Source organism: Chlamydotis macqueenii, chromosome 29 (assembly GCF_036417535.1).
Source record: "Chlamydotis macqueenii isolate bChlMac1 chromosome 29, bChlMac1.mat, whole genome shotgun sequence".
Lineage (NCBI taxonomy): Eukaryota > Metazoa > Chordata > Aves > Otidiformes > Otididae > Chlamydotis > Chlamydotis macqueenii.
The window spans coordinates 2,222,645-2,241,928 of record NC_141584.1 but is presented as its reverse complement, the minus strand read 5'-3'; the positions used below and the strand labels follow the sequence as shown (position 1 = coordinate 2,241,928).

Genomic DNA, 19,284 nt, shown 5'->3' with positions numbered 1-19,284 from the left:
CCGCCACGCGTGCTCCCTCTGCCGCGGGGTGCCACACGCGTGTGCCCGCCCCCGCCCAGCACGAAGCAGGCGGCGTTTGAGGGGCACGGGGGCAGCGCTGCGCCCCGGCCCATTGGGGCCCCCCTGGGGTCCCTCCTGGCCCCCCGTTTCGCGAGCCCTGCCCAGCCCCGGGGTGTCCCCCCCCCTTAGGACTGTGTGGTGTCTTTTTAGAGCAGTAGCGACCCTTCCTTTGTAACGTGTACAGTAGATTATTTATTTTGTTATTTTGGAATAAAACTTTATTTTATGGCTTATCTTCCTGCCCCCCCCCGCCCCTCTCCCTGCCCTGGCCCTGCTGCAGGCTGGGGGGGGAGGGGGGCAGCTCGCAAACCCCAAAGCAAGCGCTGACCGCGGGTGTGCGAGGGGTGCGCCCCCCACCCCGGAGCAGCGCAGGGGGTCCCCGCGTCCCCCCGCCCGGGTGCGGGGGTCACCGTCACGCAGCGGGCTGGCACATCCGCCCCCCCCACCCCCCCCCCCGTGCGTTCCCGCTGCCGCCCCCGCAGCTGACTCATCCCGGCCCCCGCGGGGCCGAGCCCGAGCAGCGTGGGCTGGGAGCACCCCCCCCACGCGGGACGGGGCCCCCGCACCCCCTCCCGGGGCCGGGACCCCAGCGGCGTGGGCAGGCAGCGGCTCTGCTCTCCAAAGTGCAGCATATACACATGGGGGGGGCAGGGTGTTACCCCAAAGTGCTGCCCCCCCCGGAACTCCCCCCCTCCCCTGCCAGGGTTTCCACCCTCACATCAAGTCCAGGAACCCAGTCAAGGCTGGGGGGGGGTGGAGGGGGTCACAATCCGACGTGTCCCCCCCCGGCAGCCCCCCCGCCGCCTCCTCACGCCTGCCCCGGCCGGACGCTGTCGTCCCAGCGCGACTCCCCCAGCCCCCAGGAGGACGCACTGGGGCTGGGGTACCCGCTGCGCTGCAGGGGGGGCGTGAAGGGGGGGCAGAGCGCGGGGCCCTCCAGGGACACCTCCTGCAGGAACTGGTCCAGGTCGGAGCCGGGCGGCAGGTCCACGCTGGGCGGCATCCTGGGGAGAGCGGCAGCGGGGTGACTGGGGGGCAGCCCCCCCCGGCCCCCCTGCGGACCCCCCCCGCGCTTACCACCTTGGGGAGCTCTGCAGCGACGGGTCCACCATGGAGGTGAACGGGGGCAGCTCGGGCATCTCCTCGTCCTGGGGCTCCGGCGAGGGACCCCCGGAGAGCAGCCGCGGGGTCTCCCTTGCCATGTACTGGTTGGGCATGAAGGGTCTGGGGGGGCAAAGAACAGGGTGGGGGGGGGTGGAGGTCATGGGGTACCTCCCTACCCCCAGGGTGCTTTCGCCAGCCCCAAGGTGCAGGGGGAAGGGGTTGGTTTGGGGGGGATCGCGGGGAGCACCAGTGGTGCAGAGTACTGGGAGCACTGGGGAAGGGCAGTGGGGAGAAGGGGGGACCGTGGGGAGAAGGGGGTCCCGGGCACGGTGCCCCCCCTCTCCAGGACTTACAGAGGGTTCCTGAAGGCCAGGCCTTGGCAGTGGGGCAGCGCGGGGTCCATGCCCAGCGACGGCGAGAGCATGGGCGAGGCGCTGCGGGGAGGAGCGGGAGCGCTCAGGGGTGGGGGAGACCCCAGGGACCCCCCTGCCCCTCGCCCCGCACCCGCACCGCCCCTACCTGGGGAAGGAGGACCCGAGGCTGTCGGACACCATCATGCCGATGTTGCTCTCGCCCGCGGGGTAGCCCGTGGGGACGGGCGGGGGGCAGAAGGGAGCAGGGGGGCTGCAAGCGCAGACGGGGAGGGGTCAGCAGCCGAGGGTCTCCCCCGCAGCCCCCTGAGGGGCGCGGAGGGGACCGGGGAGGGGGGCACGGAGCGGGGCGCTCACCACACGGGGCTGAGCACGGACTGTAGGCTCTCGGGGTGCAGCTCCGGGAGGCCCAACATCTGAGCCTGGGGGGGCTCGGGGAGGCCCCCCGCCGCGCTCAGGGGCTGCTGGTCCCTGCAAAAGCGCCCCGTCCCCGTCAGCACGGGCAGGACCCACGCGCCTCGCGAGGTCTGGCCTCCGAAGGGGCGCGCGTGCGAGTCTGCGCTCGCTGGCGGGGAGGGTGGCGCGCTCGCAGACGCGCTCCGCTGCGGCTCGGGACGCCCACGGGGGATTCCTCGCCCACCAGCACATCCCAGTCAGAAATCCCCTGGCCCCGCGGTGACGCGCGGGCCGGCCCGGCGCAGCTGGGCCCCGCAGAGGTCACCGCGCGGCCTCGCACGCCCACCCACCTTTCGCTTTCCACCGTCATCTTGATGGCGGTGGAGACGTAGCCCCGGCCGTCCTTGCCCGTCTGCTCTTCTGCTCGGAGAGAAGCACCCGTCAGCCGCCGCCCCAGCGGGGCCGTGCCGCGCCAGCCCTCTGCCCGCAAGCTCTGGGGCCAGGGGACCTGGGGGACCCCAAGCCCCTCTTCCCTCCCAAGCCCCCCGCTCCTCCCCCGGAGGCAGACACGAAGCCCGGCCCGTCCCCGCTCCCGGCCGCTCACTGTTGTAGTGACTCCCGAACGCCTGGTCCTTGGGGATGTTGGGATAGAGGTTGCGGAGCTGGCCCAGGTCGCGGATGCGGTCGCCGAGGGAGCGGATGGACAGGTCCTTGGCGGAGAAGGGCTGGATGTTCTCCACCTGGCTGGACCCTGCGGGGAGACACGGCACTGGACTCGGTCGCCCGGTCCCCGGAACGCCCGACGTCCCCGGGCAGCACCCGGAGCGGCCCCTGGCCGCCATCTCACCGTCCTTGCCCCGGATGACGTGCGCGATGGTGACACCGCCGATCTCCGAGTCGCTGAAGCGGAGCAGGAAGGTCCCGTCAGGCTCCGTGCTCAGGAGCTTGCAGACGTACTGCTTGCTGATGAAGCCGACGATGAGCCTGGAGGGACGGGCAGATGGAGAGTGGGCCAGCGCCAGGGCAGAGGGGTGGGACCAGGACTCTCCAGGCCTGGCCCCGGAGCGGCCGTGAAAACGCGCTTGGCCCCTGGGCACCCACCTGTCCGACCAGTAACTTTTAAGGCATCTCTTGGTGAGGTCCAGGACTCCATCAAACCACTGCCAGAAGGTGAACCCCCGACCGGGCAGGATCTCCTGGGGCAGAGAGGGAGCGTGAGGCTCCCCAGGGCCGTGCCGGCCCCTGCCCGCCCTGGCCAGCCCTCCCAGTAACCTTGTTGAACTGGGCCCAGGAGACACTGCGGCTCTGGAAGTCCTCCAGGCTGGCACTGTGGTCGTTGAAGATCTTCTGGGCCAGGAAGAAGTAGTGCTCCTTGAGCAGCCCCTTGGTGGTCTGCACCTCCGCCATGAACTTCAGGTTCAGCGTGTCACACATCTTCTCCCAGGGCACCCGCTCGGCCACCACGAAGGGCACGCGGTCCTGCGGCGGGGCCGGACGGCGTCAGCACAGCCGCTCACCCGCTGCCCCGTCCCGGCCGCCACATCACACCCGCGTCCCGCCGGCCGTCCCCGTCCCAGAGCCAGCGCCCATCCCGCCACCCCGGCACTCCTCTCCTCGCCCCGCGGCACTCACGATCTCGGAGAAGGCGTTGTCCCACAGCACGGTCGCTTTGGCGTTGTTGTCCTGGTTCCCGTGGACGATGACCACGATGGGCAGGGACAGGACCTGGGGGCAGAAAGCGGCCCCCCGAGTGAAGCAGGCGCACGGGACAGTGGCCGGCTGCCCTGGGACCGTCCCAGCCCAGCTCGGGGGTCCGCACTGAGCGGTTCGGGCGTCCCGCGGGAGAGGGGCCGGTACCTGGAGGTGGACGGAGAGGTTGCCGGGAGTCAGGGCCACGGTGGTGCTGAACAGGACGGCGCACTTCTCCTCCGTCACCGACTCGGACCCCTTCCGCTCGCAGCGCTTGATCTTCTTCAGCAGCTGGGGAGGGGACAGTCGAGCGTCACCCCCGGGCCAACCGCTGCCCTTGGGGCCCCCAGCCCACCCCACGCCCCGGGACGGCTCCCGGCACCCAAGCCCGCCCCACAGCCCCCGTACGGCCCCTCGCTGGTGGCACTCACCACGTTCTTGAAGTTGGCGCAGCAGGTCCCGCTGGTGGGGTTGGTCTCCAGGGCCACCACGTTGTGCATGATCTCCCCCGTGCTCTCGCTGGGCAGAGGAGGGGGTCGTGCGGGGCGCGGCGGCGCAACAGCCCCCTTGCCCCCGCGCTGGCCGGCCGGCCGCTCACCTCAGGGTGTTGCTGTAGGCGCTGAGCGCCAGCTCCCGCGCCTGCTTCTCCGTCACCATGTCGGCCCGCACCATGTAGGGCTTGGCCGACGCCTTCAGCAGCTGGGGGCCCAGCAGGAACCGGACGCTGGCCTGGAACTTGGTCTGGGTCTTCAGCACCTGCGGGGGCTGCTTCTCCACCAGGAAGGAGCTGGGCGACGAGGGGAGGCGATGGCGCCCGGCACACCCCCCCGCCCCCCGCCAGCTCTGCCCCCCCCACGGCCTCGCCCCGCGGCCCCCAGCCCCGTTACCTCTTGACCAGGCTGGACAAGACCTCGTTGAAGCGCTCCAGGAGCCGGGGCAGCAGCTCGGCCCCCAGCTCCGCGCTGGCCGCCATGGCTTGCTGCTGCAGCTGGAAGTAAACCTCCACCAGGCTCTCGCATCTGCGGGGGCAGCGTGGAGAACGGGACCCCCTCAGCCGAAACAGCGCCGGGCCAGCGGGAAGAGCGGGGGGGCTGCTCGGGGCGCCCCGGCTCTGCCCGTGCCGCCTCACCTCTTCTGCAGCGGGGCCAGGTTCTCCTCAAAGACGGCCCCGTTCCCCGCCAGCTGCTGCTGCCTCTTCCAGATTTGGATCCTCTTCAGGACCTGCTGCTTGGCCGCCTCCAGCTCCTTCACGGCCTCCAAAATCAGGGCGGGCAGCTCCTGCGGGGCAACGCCGGCCATGGGACCCCTCCAGAGACCTCGCAGCCCTACCCCAGCCCCCCCAGGGCACCCGGACCCTCGGCCCGGCGCTGCCTCCCTGCCCCACGGCCGGTTTGCACCCTCCCTGGCAGGCAGGGCTGCTGGTCTCCCCCCTGGTCCCCCCAAAACCCCCACTCACCGTCTCTGGGGGCTTCCCTTCCGTGTTCAGCTGGGGGTCCTGCACGTTCCGCTGCCGAGAGGCTGCGGAGGAAGGACGGAGGCGGCCGCGTTAGCTGGTGTCTGCGTTGCGTTGCGCAGCACCCCCTCCTTCGCCGCGCCCCGCGGCAGCCCCACGCCAAGCGGGGACCCGTCCCGCCCTGGCCCCTCACCCGTGGCTCCGTCCCGCAGCGCCTGGATCTCGCGGACGCGGTGCTGCAGCCGCTGCAGCCCCACGCCGAACTTCAGCTCCTCCTGCCGCCGGTGGAAGCTGAGGGGCAGGTGGCGGTCCTGGGGCAGGGCAGAGGGGGTGAGCGGGGTCCGCAGCCGGCCCCGCGCCGCGGGGCGCCCCGGGACGGGGGGGACAGGGGCCACGCACCCTCTTGAGCACGGCAGCCTTCTCGCCCTCCAGGATGGCCCGCAGGACGGCCACCAGCCGCAGCGGGTCCCGCCGGTAGGCATTCTGCGGGGGAGCCGGGCGTCAGCAGGGCAGGACCACCCTGTCCCGCCCCGCTCACGCGTTTTGGGACCCCCTCCCACGGGGTCAGGCTCTGGGGCTTCGTCACCCCAAGCACGGGACAGAGCGCGACTCGCTGCTGTGCTGGCAGAGCTGATTTCCAGCTTCAAAAACACTTCAAACTGCGCGTTAAAAATACAAATCAACTTCAGATTTAAAAAAATAAAAACTCAAAGCAAAGCAAATTCTCCATTGCTGCGAGCATCCCGCGAGACCGGCCAGCCCGACACCTGGTGAAGGCGCTCCCCGCCGCCCCGGCCCGGCTGGATCAACGCTTTCCCCCAAAACAGAGGGAGGAATTTCCCTGCTGGCTCCGGCTCCCCGCGCCCCGTGCCAGCTCCTCCGGCCTTCGTGCATTTCCCAAATTAGCCACTTCCCAAAACAGCAGCAGAGCCCGACGGCAAACTGCCGGCCGGTGAGCTCGGCGGCTTCCTGTGCCGGCCGGGAGGCAGACCCCCGCCGACCCCCAGACCCCCAAACCCCCGGGACCCCCCAGACCCCTCGCACGTCCCGACACCGCGCCGGCAGCCCGGGGCCGGCACCGCGGCTCCGCCGGGGCAAACCCTGCCCGCCCCGGGGCTCAGGGGGCAAAAGGCCCGGGTTCGGTCTCCCAGCGTCCCATCCCGCCCCACCCCAGCCCCTTCCCTGCGTTGACCCATCTGGTGGGAGCGCACCCCGCTCCCATCGCCCGCGCCGCGGGGCGGCACCGATGCCCAGCGCTTCCCCTCCGCGAGAGCGGCCCTCGGTGGGACGGCGGCTCTCCTTGAGCATTTTAAATTAAAAAAATCCCCTAAGCTGAAACATCTGCACATTTCCCTACAATTTCATAACACAAACAATCTTATTTTGGAAAGTTAGCCTGTTCCCCAGAAGTTACGGCTAAAGCTGACCCCTTCCCAAATGCCGTAGGTTAAAAGCGTCCGTTACCAAAAAAGCCGGGCTTTCAACCCGAACGGGGCCCTGCGAGCCAGCACGCCCAGCCCCTACGCTGGCGGGAGAGGGCACGGGGCTCAAATCTGCCGTCCCGGAGGGCGGAGGGGACAGCGAGCAGCTCCGACAGACCTCGCAAAGAGAAACAGCCCAGAAAAAGAAACCCGGCACGCACGGCGGGAGGAAACGCGGCACCGCGCGGCGCGGGGGAAGGAGAAATCATCAAACGCTCAAGCAGAAAATGGGGAACATCTGGCGAGGCGGCCGCCCGGGCGCTGGCGGCCGGGGGTGAGTGCAGCCCTGGGCCACGGGGGACCAGGGCATTTCGGGGGCTCCCCACGGGGGCAGGAGCCGGCGCGGGGGCCGGGAGGATGTGGCCGTGAGGGCAGCCAGGCACCGGAGGGGCCGCCGAACCGCGCCGGCAAGGGGAAGCGGGGAAGCCGGGCGGACAGGGAGCCGAGGGGAACCACGGTGGCAGCCGTGACAGCCCCGGCACTGCAGCGAGCTGGGGTCAACCGCAGGGCACAGACAAACCCCCTTCATCCCCCTGAAGAGCCCCAAAAACCCCGGTCGCTGCGTCCGCACGAGCTCCCGGCTCGCGGACGGCGCCGGCGCTGAAACAGGCATCGAGGGGGGACCGGCTGGTGGCGTCGGTGCTGCTCCAACGGCAAATTCGAAGCATAAAATAAATCTTCCTTAGCAGCCAGCCGTGATCCCGGCGCCACACGGCCTCGGGGGTCCCCGTGCCCGGCCCCCGCGCACCTCGACGCTGCTGACTTGCTGGAGGATCTGGCACTGCTGCCCGTCGCTGCCGGCAGCGCCGCGGAGCTTCTCCAGCATGGCCGAGAGCATCCCACTGGCCACGCTGGTGCAGAAGGCGTCCGAGCCGCTGATGAACTCCCTGGAGAGGGGAAAGGGGTGGGTGGATGGGCGCCGGCCGACCCTCCGCCCTCCCCTCCGCCACCCCAAACCCCACGCTCGCTGCAGGGAGGAGGGGACGCTCGCCTTCCCGGTGCGTTGCCGGGCGCTGGCTGGATTTCCAGGGGAATTTGCCGCACGGACAAGGGCGAATTGCATCTCTGAGCAGGACGAGGCGGCTCCCTGGAGAGGATGTGACCTCCCGAAGCCTCTCCCACAGGTACAGCCAGCTGCCGCGCGCCTGCCCACCCACCTCGGCCGCGCCTCAGCCCCGCAGTGTCACCCCGCCGCCGCGCCTCAGCCCGAACCACGTGCCGGGGGTCCCGCAGCCACGTGCCGGGGGACCAGCCCCCCGCGGCATCACCGCAACGCGGCCTCGTGCACCGCTCCTCCGCCCGGCACGGCCGTGGCCCCGCGAGGCAGGAGGAGGTGCCGGGGGGGCTGTCCTGGTTGTTGCACCGCGCGCGGGAGAAACTCCTTGGAATGCCCAGGCGAGCCCGGAACGGGGATAATCCGTCACTGCTGTCACTATTTCCTGGGCACAGAAAGGGGGCTCTGGCCAGGCTGCGCCCGCAGCTGCTGCGGCTGCGAACACAGCGCCCGGACCCCGCGGGCACGAACGGACCCCGCTCTCTGCCCAGGGGTCCGGGAGCTCCGTTCCCATCCGGCTTGGGGCCTTTCCGTGAGCGTGCCTGCCTCTGCCCCCGCGTCCTTGTCCCCGGGACGGGCGCCTCGAACCAACGCTGCGGTCCTGCCCCCAGCCCCATCTCCTTGTGCTCCTGACCGGATGCCCCTCGCAGACCCCGGCCTCCTCGCTCGGGGCCGCAGACAGGGCCCCTCACCAGCATCCGCCTCCGCTCACGCCCGACGGTCGCGCCGGGCACCCCAGGCCGAGCGCGCGGGGAGCTGCGCGGGGGCACGGCAGGGCCCGCGGGCGCCGGGCAGACTCACCAGGGCTGGTTCTCCAGCCAGTCGGCCAGGAGACAGCGCAGGCTGCGCGGAAACTCGGTGAAGAGGCTGCTGAACTCCTCCGGCGGCATGTGGGAGACGATGCTCCAGAGGGACATCTTGGGAACAGTCACCTGCGGAGAAACGGCAGAGGGGAGGTGAGCGGGGCACCGCGGGCGGCCGCAGCACCCAGAGCCCCCAGCCCTCTGCCCAGCTCTATGGGGCGAGCGCGAGCGGCCGCCCGTCCCTGCGCCGTCTGAACCTGCTGCGTGGTGGGGCCAAGGGCTGCTGGGGAGGAGGAGGAGGAGGAGGAGGAAGAGCAGGAAGCCCAATCCAGGATCGGCCTCTTGGGCAATCCTGGGCAGGCAGGCAGCCCACTCGTGCCTCAGTTTCCTGCATCTGCAGGGAATCCCTGCGCCTCCTGCCGAGGACGCGGAAGGGACGGGCAAGCACTGCTGATCTTGGCGCAGGAGAGACAGGAGAGCCGCCGGCAGCAGGAAGAGTGCGAAACCCCAGCGCTCGGCGGGACGGCTCTGCTGGGGTGGCCGGGCTGCCCCCCAAAACCTCCCCACTGCCCCCCGAGGACGGTGCCTCCCCGCGCGCGCCCCAGCCGCCCCGCAGCCGCGGTGGGCTGCAGGGCCCCTGGAAAGCAAGACCGGACCCAGGCGCAAGATGGGAAATTCCGCAGGGAACGCCTGGGCTGGGGGTCACGGCAGGTTTCCCGCCACCCCGCGAGCCGGGCGGCGCAACCCCACGGGCCCCCTGCCCACCCGGCCCCCGCCGCCCGCCCCGTCCTGCCCACGCTGTGCTGCTTCCTGACAGCTCCTTCCAGTCCTCCCCGCCGCCCACCACGCTCGCGCCCTCCGGCCCCCGCCGGCAGCCCGTTCCCCACGGGGCCCAGCAGCCCGGGGTGGGGTCACCAAACGCACCTCGCTGCCGGATCCCCCGGGCCTGGCCGCGGAAGAAGTCGGATCCTGCGGCGGGGCGCAAGGCACCAGCGGCCTCGGCACCCAGATGCGGGGCCAGGGCAGGGCGACGTGGGGCCAGGGTGCCTCCGGGACCCCGGCCAGCCCGTCCGCCCAGGGCTGGCTTCCCGTCCCCAAAAGCAAACAGCCGAGCGAGGAGTCGCGTCACGTGTCCTCGCGGGCAGCGCGTTCCCCACGGGTCTTGGCCGCGCTGCAAGAGCCGAGGCGCAGGGCGGAGGTGGAGCTGTCGGAGACTTTGAGAAACCATGTGAGGGGAAGGAAGCCAGCGTCACTAGGGCAACATCGCAGAGAGCGCAAAACAACCGTGGGGCGGCCTGCGCCCGGTCAGCCGCCATCACGGCTCCCGCCGCCCCTCGCACCGTCCCGTCGGGAGCGGCGGGTGCACCCGGGCCGGCGGCGGCGGCGGCGCAGCTCCCGGGATGCTCCGCTGTTTGACGGAGCCAGGGGACTTGGCGGGACCAGCCATCCCGAAGCCCCGTGTGCCGCCCCGGGGAGGATCTGCGGCGGAGGGAGGTTTAACTCCAGGGCACGCCGAGCCCGGCGCTTCCAGGAACGCATTCGCTTTCGACTCCGCTCAGCTGGCCGGAGCACACAGATCCCGACGACTTACTGCAGCGCCAAGCCCGGCAGCCAGCTTTGCTCTGGGGGGGGTCAGCGCAGGGTGGGAAACGCACCCAGCGACAGCCGGGAGCGCTGCCCAGCTCTCCCCGCGGCCCCGGCTGGCACGCGCGGTGGGAACCGAGGCAGAAGGGAGACGCGGCCTCTCCTGTTGCGATCCCGGAGGTGTAATCCTCATCCTCCTCCCGCGCCAAAACCTGTATTTCTGCTCGGCTGCCGGGAAGCAGCAGCCTGGGCATGCCTGAATTTGCTGAATCTGCCGCAGATGCTGCGCTCCTCCTCCCCAGCTCCCTGCCAGCCCTGGGGACAACAGCTCAGAGGAGCTCAGAGGGGTGGGACGGGACCGTCCCCTCCCGGGATCAGGCACAGCAGCAGCTCCTCCAGCCCAGCTGCGCCGCGTTTCGTTCCCTTCCTAATTAATTTTCGTGTTTTTCTCCTCTGCTCCTTCTGCAGAACAGCCTTATCCCTGCCAAGACGCAGCTCCCGCGACAACACTGGGATGGGACAGAGACCCAGGCCGGGACCCTTGGCCGCCCAGCGCGACGCACCAACGCCAACCACCGATGCAGCCGCTCCAGCTGCGCCCCAAGTCTCCGGCCGGCGCAGGTGCCGAGGGGCTGGCGGCCCCGAGGAGGGACCCCAGGGCGCAGGCCCCCACGGCAGCGGGGCCCCCGCGGGGCAGGGCTGCCTCGCGCTCGGGCTGCGAGCTGCCGCCCGGGAAAACCCCGCGGCGCGATGGCGGGGCAGGATATGGCGCCCGGGGAGGGGGAGCAGCTGCCGGGGGTGTGCCCCGTGCCCCTCGCCCGCTCCCCCTTCCCAAACCCCCTTGGCAGGGGCGCTCTTGCTTCCTCCTCCACCCGAGGGGCCGCTTTGCCGCCTCGGCGGGGCCGGGGGGTCGGGCAGGAGGAGCCCGGGCGCTGGGAAGGGCTCAGCGCCCCCAGCGCTCCCAGCACGGGCTTCCTGCTTACTCATCGGGCAATGGGAAACCAGGGCTCCATCCCAGAAGCGAGAGCCGCCGTACGGCGCACGGCTGTTACTCATTAACCACCGGCACTTCCTGGCAGCAGACCGCAGCCCCCCGCTCCTGGGGCCACCTCTGCCTCCACGCCCGGGGGACCGGGACCGTCAGGGACCCCGTTCCGGGTCAGCTCCCCCCTGGCTGGGGTGGTTTCCCAGCCCAGTGCCCCCCGCAAGCTCCAGCGGCTTACAGGCGCGCATCTCCCCCTGCCCTCTGCGCGCTCCTCGTCCTGGCGGGCGCTGAGCGGAGATTTCCCCGGGGTTTTCTCGGGGACGGATGCTCAGAGGTTTTTCCAGCGCTCGATGCTCGGGACACCTGGGCTCCGCCCGAGCTTCGCCCCCGCGGGGACGCCGCCTGCGAGCCCTCGCTGCCTCTCGTCACGCCTGGGCTCTGGGGAGCCCGCTGCTGCCAGCGCGCCCCGGCCACGGCCAGGGCACGGGACCACCGCCCCGGCCGGCGGGACGCTGGCGACAGCCCCGCAGAGGGGACGCTGCGGAGCTGCACGGCAGCGGGGACAGGCCGCAGCTGGCTGCGCTCCGGCAGTGAAAGCTCTTCTGATTCAGAGGAAGAGGAGCGGGGCCTTCCCCAGCCGACCCAGCCCCAGCGTGACTCACGGCACGAGGACTCCAGGCTGGATCCCACCCTGCGAGCTCGCTGCCACGAGGTCCCACCTGCGGGGACCGGGGGTCTGGCGCTTTCGCCTTGCCCCGCGCACCCTCGGCCCTGAGACAGCGGGGTGCGGGCAGCCGCACCCCCGGGGCGGTGGGGCGCTTCGGGCATTGGGCCCGGCAGCGGGGACCAGCGCCCGGGGAAGGCGCGGGCCGCGGTGTGCGGCCAACGGGAGCCTCGACGCCCACCAGCCCAGCCCCAGCGCGCGCAGCCCCCCGCCCCGCAGCCCCTTCGCCCTCCCACGGGCACTCGCTCCCCTCCCGGGACCCCGGCTCATCTGCCGCGCTGCCCGGACCCCTGCCCGTGGCCGGAGCCCCGCAGCTGCGGGGCGTGCCCGCCGGGCAGCCTCCGTCCCGAGCAGCCCCCCGCCCCGACGAGCACCTCACCCCCCATCCCGCTGCCGGCCCGGGAGCGGCGGGGACGGGGCTGAGGGCGCTGGGACCCCCCTTCCACCCGCAGCCCCGGCCGGGACCTCGGGGCCGGCCCGTGACGGGTCCCCGAGGAGGAGCCCGGCGAGGCCGTGGGTCCGCCCACGCCGGACCCCCACGGCCGCTTCCCTCCCCCGGGCCCGGCTGCCGCCCCCCCGCCGAGGGGTCCCGGCCCCGCCCGCCCCCGGTCCCGGTCCCGCCCGCCCCCGGTCCCGGTCCCACGTCCCCGCCCCGCCGTTACCTGGCGGGAGCCGCCGCTCGGGGTGGGGGCGGCCGGGCGGGGCCGGGCCGCGCAGCCCCTCACTCCATGGCGGGCGCGGCCGGGCCGGGTCCCGCGGCTGCCCCGCTCCGGCGGAAAGCGCCGAGCGCCAGGAAGGGGGAGGAGACGCGCGGGCGGCGGGAGCGCGCGGGGGGGCGCCGGCACCGGGCCGGACACGGCGGCCCCCCGGGACCGGGACCGGGACCGGGACCGGGACCCGGCCACGGCCACAGCCCCTCGCCCGCCGCGTGCCCCGATGCCTGCCCCACGGCCGGCTGCCTGCCCACTCGTGTCCCGTGCCTGCCTCATCCCACCACCCCCTCATTCCCGACCCCACACTTGCCCCGCATCAGCCCCTACCCCGCCACTGCCCGCACCCACGCGTGCCCTCGCTGTCCCCCCAATCTGCCCCACATCTGGTACCCCCCCCGGCCCTGCTCTCTCTCTCTGTCAGGGCCCCCCGCCCCTGCTCTCGCTGCACGGGGGGTACCCACGCGGGGCACCCCCACGCAGGCACCGGACGGGCTCGGTGCCCCCCCCCCGAGGTGCCCTTGGAGCCGCTCCGACACCCCCCGCCACCGCGGGTGGGGGGCGACGGGACGGTACCGGGCAGGGCCACCCCGGAGCCGCCAGGGGGCGCTGCCGCACCGCCGGTGCCACCGGGGAGGGGCGGGGCGGGGGGGGCCGGGGTCCCGGGGGTCGGCAGCCCCAGGTTCGGTCCCCGCCCCATCGCTCCTCACCCCGCGGCGACTCCGGACCCTCCGAGGCCGTGGGTGTCCCTCCGCGAGCGCGGCCCCCACGGCGGCTCCCGCCCCTTCCCATCCGCTCGCTCCTGGCCCCGCGTCCGCTCGCCCCTCCGGAACCGGGGGCTGGGAAGGGGCTTCCTGCTCAGCCCCCCCCCCCCCCCCCGCTCCCCAACGATGCCGGTGCAGGGCAGCACCCGGGCGACCCCGCATCGCCCCCACACGCTGCTGGGGGCCCACGGGGGGCTTTGCAGCGGGACCCTCTGACCGAGCGGTGCCGGGGAGGGGCGGCCCCGGGGTGCCCGGTGCTGGCATCCCCCTCCCCCAGCTGCCCGCATCTGCAGCGAGACCCCCGCAAGGCTCCGGGGGCGCGAAGAGCGGCACCGGCCCTTGTCCCATCAGCTTTAGGGGGGGGGGGGGGGGGTGCACTGCCCTGGATGGGGCAGCAGGGCCCGCGGGGCTGGGGGTGTGTGGGGAGGGGGCTGCGCGTGGGGAGGGGGCTGCGCGGAGCCGCCCGGGGGAGCGCTGGCCGGGGCCCACGCGTGGGAGGAATCCTGGCGAGCGCGGGGCCGCAGCCATCCCGGCCACCTCCGCTCCGCAGGGCTTGCGCAACCTCCGGGGCCTCCGGCGCGGTGCTGGGGGGCACAGGGCAGCCCTTCGGACCCCCCCCCCCAAACCCCCGCAGCCCCCAGCGCGCCCCCTGCCCGCTCTGCCGCAGGGGCAGCTTCCCAGGAACATCTGGACCTTCCTCCCAAACATCTGGCGCAGCAGCAGCCCAAACCACCCCTCCCCGTGCTGCTCCCCCCCCCCAGGCTTCTGCCAGCACCGGGGTGGGGCCGGGGGAGGCGTGTGACGTCATTGTTTTAACAGGTGACATCACCGGCGGGGTGCCGTGGCAGACGGGTGACGTCACGGTCGTGGCTCTGAGATCACAGCCGCAAGCCGCGGCGGCAGGGGAGCGAGGAGGGGGTCTCCCAGGGTGGCGGAAGGGGGCCAGCCCCACCGGGACCCGCAGCCGGATTGGGGACGGGGCGGTGGGGGCAGTCAGCTCGGCCTGGGGGGCGTCCGGGCTGCCGGACCCCCATCCCACAGCCGGGGCGGTGGCCCAGGCCCCGCGGCCTTGCCAAGTGTCGCAATTTTGGGCAGCGTGGCCCCAAAACCGCGGATGAGGGGACGGAGCCTCGTCACCGAACCTCCGAGGCGGGACAAGCCGCGCTCCGCGGGGAACGGGACGCTTCGGGGGGACCAGAGGCTGTTTTTTGGGGATGGAGCCGCAGGCCCCAGCCGGGCTCTGCCGAAGCCCCGCGGCGGGGTCGCCAGGATCCTTGGGCCCACCGCCGGGGTCCGGCAGCGAGCGCGGCCACCGGCTCTGCCCCGCTCAGCAGCCGAAGCCGGGGCAACCGAAACCGAGCCCCACGCACACCGGGCCCCGCTGATGGGGGTCCGTCCCCGGCCCCCGGCTCTGCTCCCTCCCGCGGGGGCGGCCGGGCCGCGGCGGGGGTCCCGCTGCTCTGGGCCCCCTCCTCTGCAGAAGGACCCCTGCGTGCAGACCGGGGGTCGCTGCCGCTCCCCACGGGTGCGGGCGAAACGGGGCCCAGGCCCACCCGCGCCCCACGGGGGGAGTCCCGGCCGGTGCCCGGGAGCAGGGCCAGGCCCGGCAGCCCCCAGCTCGTGCGGGGGACCCCCGTCCCGGCAGCCCCCAGTACCCGCGCTCGGACCCCCGTTCCTGCCCGGGCCGGGGGGGCGGGAGGGGGGGGCGCAGCCGCGCTACCACACGCGCATGCGCGCCGCGCGGCCGCCGCGTAGGACCCCCCCCCCCCCCCGCCCCAGCCACGCGCGGCGCGCCCCCCCCAAATCCGCGCGCGGCGGCAGCTCCTCGAGCCTGGTGACGTCAGGCGGGCGGCGGCGCGCGCCCCATCCCTCCCTCCCTCCCTCCCTCCGCGGCGGCGCGCGCAGCCCCCCGCCACCCCCCCTCTCCCCCCCACCCCCCCCCCTTCGCCGCCCCCGGCGCTGCCGCCGCCGCCGCCGCCCAGCCCGGAGGGTCCGCCCGCCCCGGCCCGCCCCCGCCCGCGCCCCCTCCCTCCGCGGATGTCGGTGCGCGGGCCCGGGACGCGCCGCCCCGCGGGCAGCACGGCGTGAGGAGCCGCCGCCGCCGCCGCCACCGAGCCGCCGGCATGGGGCCGCTGCTGCCCCTCGCCGGGTGCCTGCTGGCCCTGCTGGCCGCGCCCGCCGCCCGCGCCCTCGAAGGTGAGTGCGGGGCCGGAGCCCCCGCGGGGGTGCGGGGGTGAGGGGGGGGCGCCGGGGCCGCGCGGCCGCTGTCGGGGGCGCGGAGCCGGGAGCCGCCGCGCTCGGCCGGGCCGGGGAGGGGGCGGGAGCCGCCGCCGCCGCCGTGACAAAGCAGAGCGGGCGCAGCCCGGCCCCGCAGCGGCGCACGGGGGGGTGGGGGGGGACGAGCGGGGGGCACCGGGCGCGGGCGGCGCGACCTTCCCCGCCGGCTGCCCTTCCCGCGCCCCCCGGCTGCCGTGCGAGGATGCACCCCCCCCCCCCCACCACCCCGCAACCCCCGCAGCCGCGGGCGGCCGCTCGCTCGCGCTCCCCGTTTTGTCCCCGGTTTCCGGTGCCTTTCACCCCTGCCCGCCGTCCCGTTTCCCCCCGGGAATCTGGAGTTGTCCCCGCAGCCGGGCAGGAAAGTTGGAACTCGGCGGGACCCCGCACCGGGGGTCCCTGCGGGCCGAGGTCCCCCCCACCACCTCCCTGCTCCCGGGACGGCCCGGCCGCGTCCCCGCTCTTGCGTAACCGGGGCCGCGGCAGCCCCGCTGCGGGGTCCGGCCCTGGCCGGTCTGGCGGCACTGGGAAAATGTTTACCCAGCGATGTCCGGCCGGCCGGCCGCTGCCCGCCGCTCGCGGGGGTCCGCTGGGCGAACCCCTCGGCGAGCCCCTCGGCTCCCGGGCGCGCGAGGGGGCTGCGCTTGGCAGCCTGTGGGAGCTGGCAGCCGAAGGAGCCGCAAACCGGCAGCGAAGTTCCCCGCAACGCCTGGGCGCGGGGGGCAGGAGGCCGCTTTTCCCTTTAAAAATGGGGAGACGGGGGTTCTTTCCCCCTCCGTTCCCCCTGTCCCGATGGGAACGGCCTGGGAGACTGGAGCAGCTGACTGGCGAGGGGTTTTTTGGGAAGGTTTTTTCTGTCCCCGCTCTTCGCCCACCTTGGAGCGAAGCAGCTGGCGGTTGGTGTCGTGCTGGCGGCGCCTGACCCGTCGCCGGGTCGGAGGGATGGAGGAGGAGGGCCGGGCAGACGCCGGATCCCTGCCCTAGGTCCGCGTGTGGGGCTGCGGGAGGCTGGAGCCCGTGATTCCCATCCCTCCTGCCCCGCTGCGGGGCCAGGCGCTTCGTTAGCGTCCCTCGAAGGGAGGCGGTGGGAGCGGAGCCGCTGGTGGCACCCCGCAGCCGCCCCTGCTCAGCTGACGCCCGTGCCCTCGTTAGCGCGGGGCTCATTGACCCGCTGGCACCCACTTAGCGACGCGGGTGGCGATTTACAGCTGAGCCCGGGGTCACCTGCTCCCACCCCGCTCCCCGGGTGTCGGGGGCATCGTCCCCGCCGGATGGTGGCCGGGAGCAGCCGGCGGATCCAGAAGTTGGTGGGGGTGGGAGGGACAGGCATCGCTCATTGCATAAGCGGCGTTGCCTTTGGAAACGAGCCTGCGGAGCCGTGATGTGCTGGAGGGAAGTTCCTCCATCCTCCTCTCCGCCCCGACAGCCGGAGCGGGGCGAGAGCCAGCGCAGAGACGCCCCGTCCCCAAGGCCTGCCTGGCCCCACGGAGCCTCGGGCGGGGCGAGGGGTCCCCCCGAGAGCTGGGGAAGGAGCCGGTCTGTGGGCGGGGGGATGTAGGTTGAAGCCCCCCATTCCGGTGGGGGTGCGGCTGGGCTGGGAGAAGGTGGCACCCGAGCGGGTGCCTTGGCCCCCGCGATCCCAGCCGGGCTCTGGTTTCCCTGCCCGCTGCGGGCCGGGACGAGCTCAGCGCAGGGGGGCTCTGGGGGATCCGTGGTTGGGAAGTGGGAGCGGGCTGCGGGCTCCTTGTCCAGAGACCCCGCTCCCCGCACGCGCTCCCTCGGATGGCAGCTGTTCGTTTGCTCCTGGCTTGGGCCGCAGGAGAAAGGCAAAGTCCAGCCGGCGCGGCAGGGGGGAAGCTCTGCCGGGGGGGCAAAGGGCAGCGTGCGCGGCTCCCGTCCGCCGCAGCTCCTCTGGCGCTTGCCGGGCCGGCGCGGTGCTTCCGGCGGCGGGCAGAGCTGGGCAGCATGGGGAGAGGAGCAGGGGTTGCCCCCGCTCCCGTTTTGGAAATAGCTGCGGCGTTTCAGCGCAGCGCTTTCCCCTCGCCGCCTTTGGTGGTCTGGCGCGTCTTGTGCGCGCGAGGGTGAGCGCGTGTGCCCGCGTGTGCACGCTCTGTCTCCCTGGGCATGCGTGGATGTGCCCAGCGCCGTGCTGGGTTCAGCAGAGGTGAAGACGGGAGCTGCCGGAGGGGCTGCCCACGGCGACTGGCTGCGGGCTCCTCCGGGCGATGGCGGGGAGGACGCCCGGCGTTCCCGTGTGGAGCATCCCGGGGAGACCCTCCACCGCGGCGTTCCCAGGAACCCCGCGGGGCTCTGCCCCTGCGCGGGAGATGCTGTGCCGTGGGACGCCCTTGTGCCCTGGTGCTGCCGTGGTGTCTGGAGGAGAGGGGTGGGCTCCAGCCCCCGTCCCTCGTGCTGTCCCCTCCCTGTCCCGCGATGTGCGTTGGCGTCGAGAGGATGGGGCGGCGGCGGAGCATCCCTGGCAGCGCTGCCCGTTTTGGGGCGAAACCGGAGCGTTGCCTCCCAAGCTGTGTCGAGGCGCTGTGGGTGGTGCGGAAGGGGCAGCAGCTGGTCCCCCCCATCTCCGGTGTCTCAGCCCCACCGCTCCCCCCTTGTCTGCTCTCCGTGCCGTTTCCACGCGCTCCGCGGGAGCCTGCGGGCCGGGAAGGAGCGGGGGCTGCTCCTGCCATCCTGGTGATGCTTTTCCTCCGGCGTCGAGCACCGGTTGGAGTGACGGGGAGTAAAACCGCCCCGGTCCTCCCTGTTCCTCCCAGGCCCTGGCCCGCGGGGCCTCCTCTTCCTACGGAGCTGACTCCCTGGGGTTTTGGCATTCCGTGGTTCCCCTTCGCCGCTAGCCCGCGCGCGGCCCGGCTGCTGATCGGGGGCTGCGGTTGTGGGCTGAGAGAGGGGTGCTGCGGTTGGGGACAGGGCGAGGAGCCCTTTGCGCAGGAGCATCGTTACCCTTCGTAGAGGGGACCGTGCTGCACGGTTGGGCACGTGGGGGGCACAGGGAGCCGCGCTCGTGTGTGCCGCGGGCCGCCTGCTGCCGCGCGGGTCGTTGCGCGGCTCGTTCCTGCGCGGCGACGGCGCGAGCAGCCGGTGAGGGAGAGGAGGGAGCTGCGCGGGCTGTCAGGTGGATCCTGCTGCTGCGGTCTCGCCACCATCTCGCGAGCGCTGGGGAGGCTCCGCGGGGAGCAGGGCTTCCTGCCCGCTCCTGCGGCCCCCGCTCCAGGCACCTTCCCCCGGGAATGGGCGCCGGATGCTGGAGGATTCGCTGCCCTGCGCGGCACCAATGCCCCGGAAGGCTGGGAGAGTCGAGCCTGCGTCTGCGGCTGCCCACGGTGCCCTGGGATTTTGGCTGTGCCTTTGGGGTGGCTCCTCGTGGATGGCCTTCCGGCGAAACTCCAGCCAGCTCGGGCCCCGAGGAGCCTCCCCGAAACGGCGCGGGGAGCACATGCCTCTGCAAGCGCCCTTTGCCCTGGGATGGGTGCATGCGGGGGGGCTTCGCAAAACCGTGGGACAGCCTGGAGCGTTGCGGTCGGTGCTGGGCCCTCGGGAGCCGTCAAGCGCCCCGGGGTGGGACAGGCTGTGCTGCGGTCCTGCTGAGTCGGCACGATGAGCGTGGCGGTGACTGGCGGCCAAGGCCGCGGCTTTGTCACGGGGCTGGAGGTTCCTCTTCCAGGTGTTGAAACAATTTCAGTTCCCAGATCCACGCTGAGCACCTTCTTTGTGTCAGCCCCGCAGACAAAACCCTCGCTCTGCGCCCCCGAGACCCCCCCGGCCCACCCACACCCTGCGTGGGGCCCGCGCCACGCCGAAAGCCGCCCACCGTCCG

At 73.2% G+C, this 19,284-nt stretch overlaps 2 protein-coding genes across 3 annotated transcripts in view; one reads left to right on the top strand and one right to left on the bottom strand.

Annotated features, from left to right (window-relative positions):
* Positions 1 to 239: 239 nt before the first annotated feature.
* Positions 240 to 12,462, bottom strand: STAT6 (signal transducer and activator of transcription 6). Of its 2 annotated transcripts, none has more exons than XM_086768882.1 (22): positions 12,367 to 12,462; positions 8,410 to 8,540; positions 7,303 to 7,441; positions 5,473 to 5,556; positions 5,267 to 5,384; positions 5,077 to 5,138; positions 4,750 to 4,898; positions 4,508 to 4,639; positions 4,219 to 4,407; positions 4,052 to 4,139; positions 3,789 to 3,911; positions 3,564 to 3,656; positions 3,204 to 3,410; positions 3,033 to 3,127; positions 2,779 to 2,915; positions 2,536 to 2,682; positions 2,282 to 2,351; positions 1,893 to 2,006; positions 1,684 to 1,788; positions 1,518 to 1,598; positions 1,138 to 1,284; positions 240 to 1,064 (listed from the first exon to the last, which is right to left on the bottom strand). In XM_086768882.1, exons 2-22 carry the CDS (start codon positions 8,523 to 8,525, stop codon positions 869 to 871), a joined length of 2,592 nt encoding a protein of 863 aa, XP_086625008.1. In that variant the 5' UTR covers positions 8,526 to 8,540; positions 12,367 to 12,462; the 3' UTR covers positions 240 to 868. The 2 variants fall into 2 exon arrangements, with proteins under 2 accessions (XP_086625008.1, XP_086625009.1); XM_086768883.1 differs by lacking the exon at positions 12,367 to 12,462 and adding an exon at positions 9,336 to 9,468.
* Positions 12,463 to 15,245: 2,783 nt separating this feature from the next.
* Positions 15,246 to 19,284, top strand: part of LOC147597091 (low-density lipoprotein receptor-related protein 1-like) — a 40,662-nt gene continuing 36,623 nt past the window's right edge. Inside the window, exon 1 of the mRNA XM_086768658.1 lies at positions 15,246 to 15,374. Coding sequence (XP_086624784.1) covers positions 15,302 to 15,374 — 73 coding nt within the window. The 5' untranslated portion in view covers positions 15,246 to 15,301. The remainder of the gene's footprint in view (positions 15,375 to 19,284) is intronic.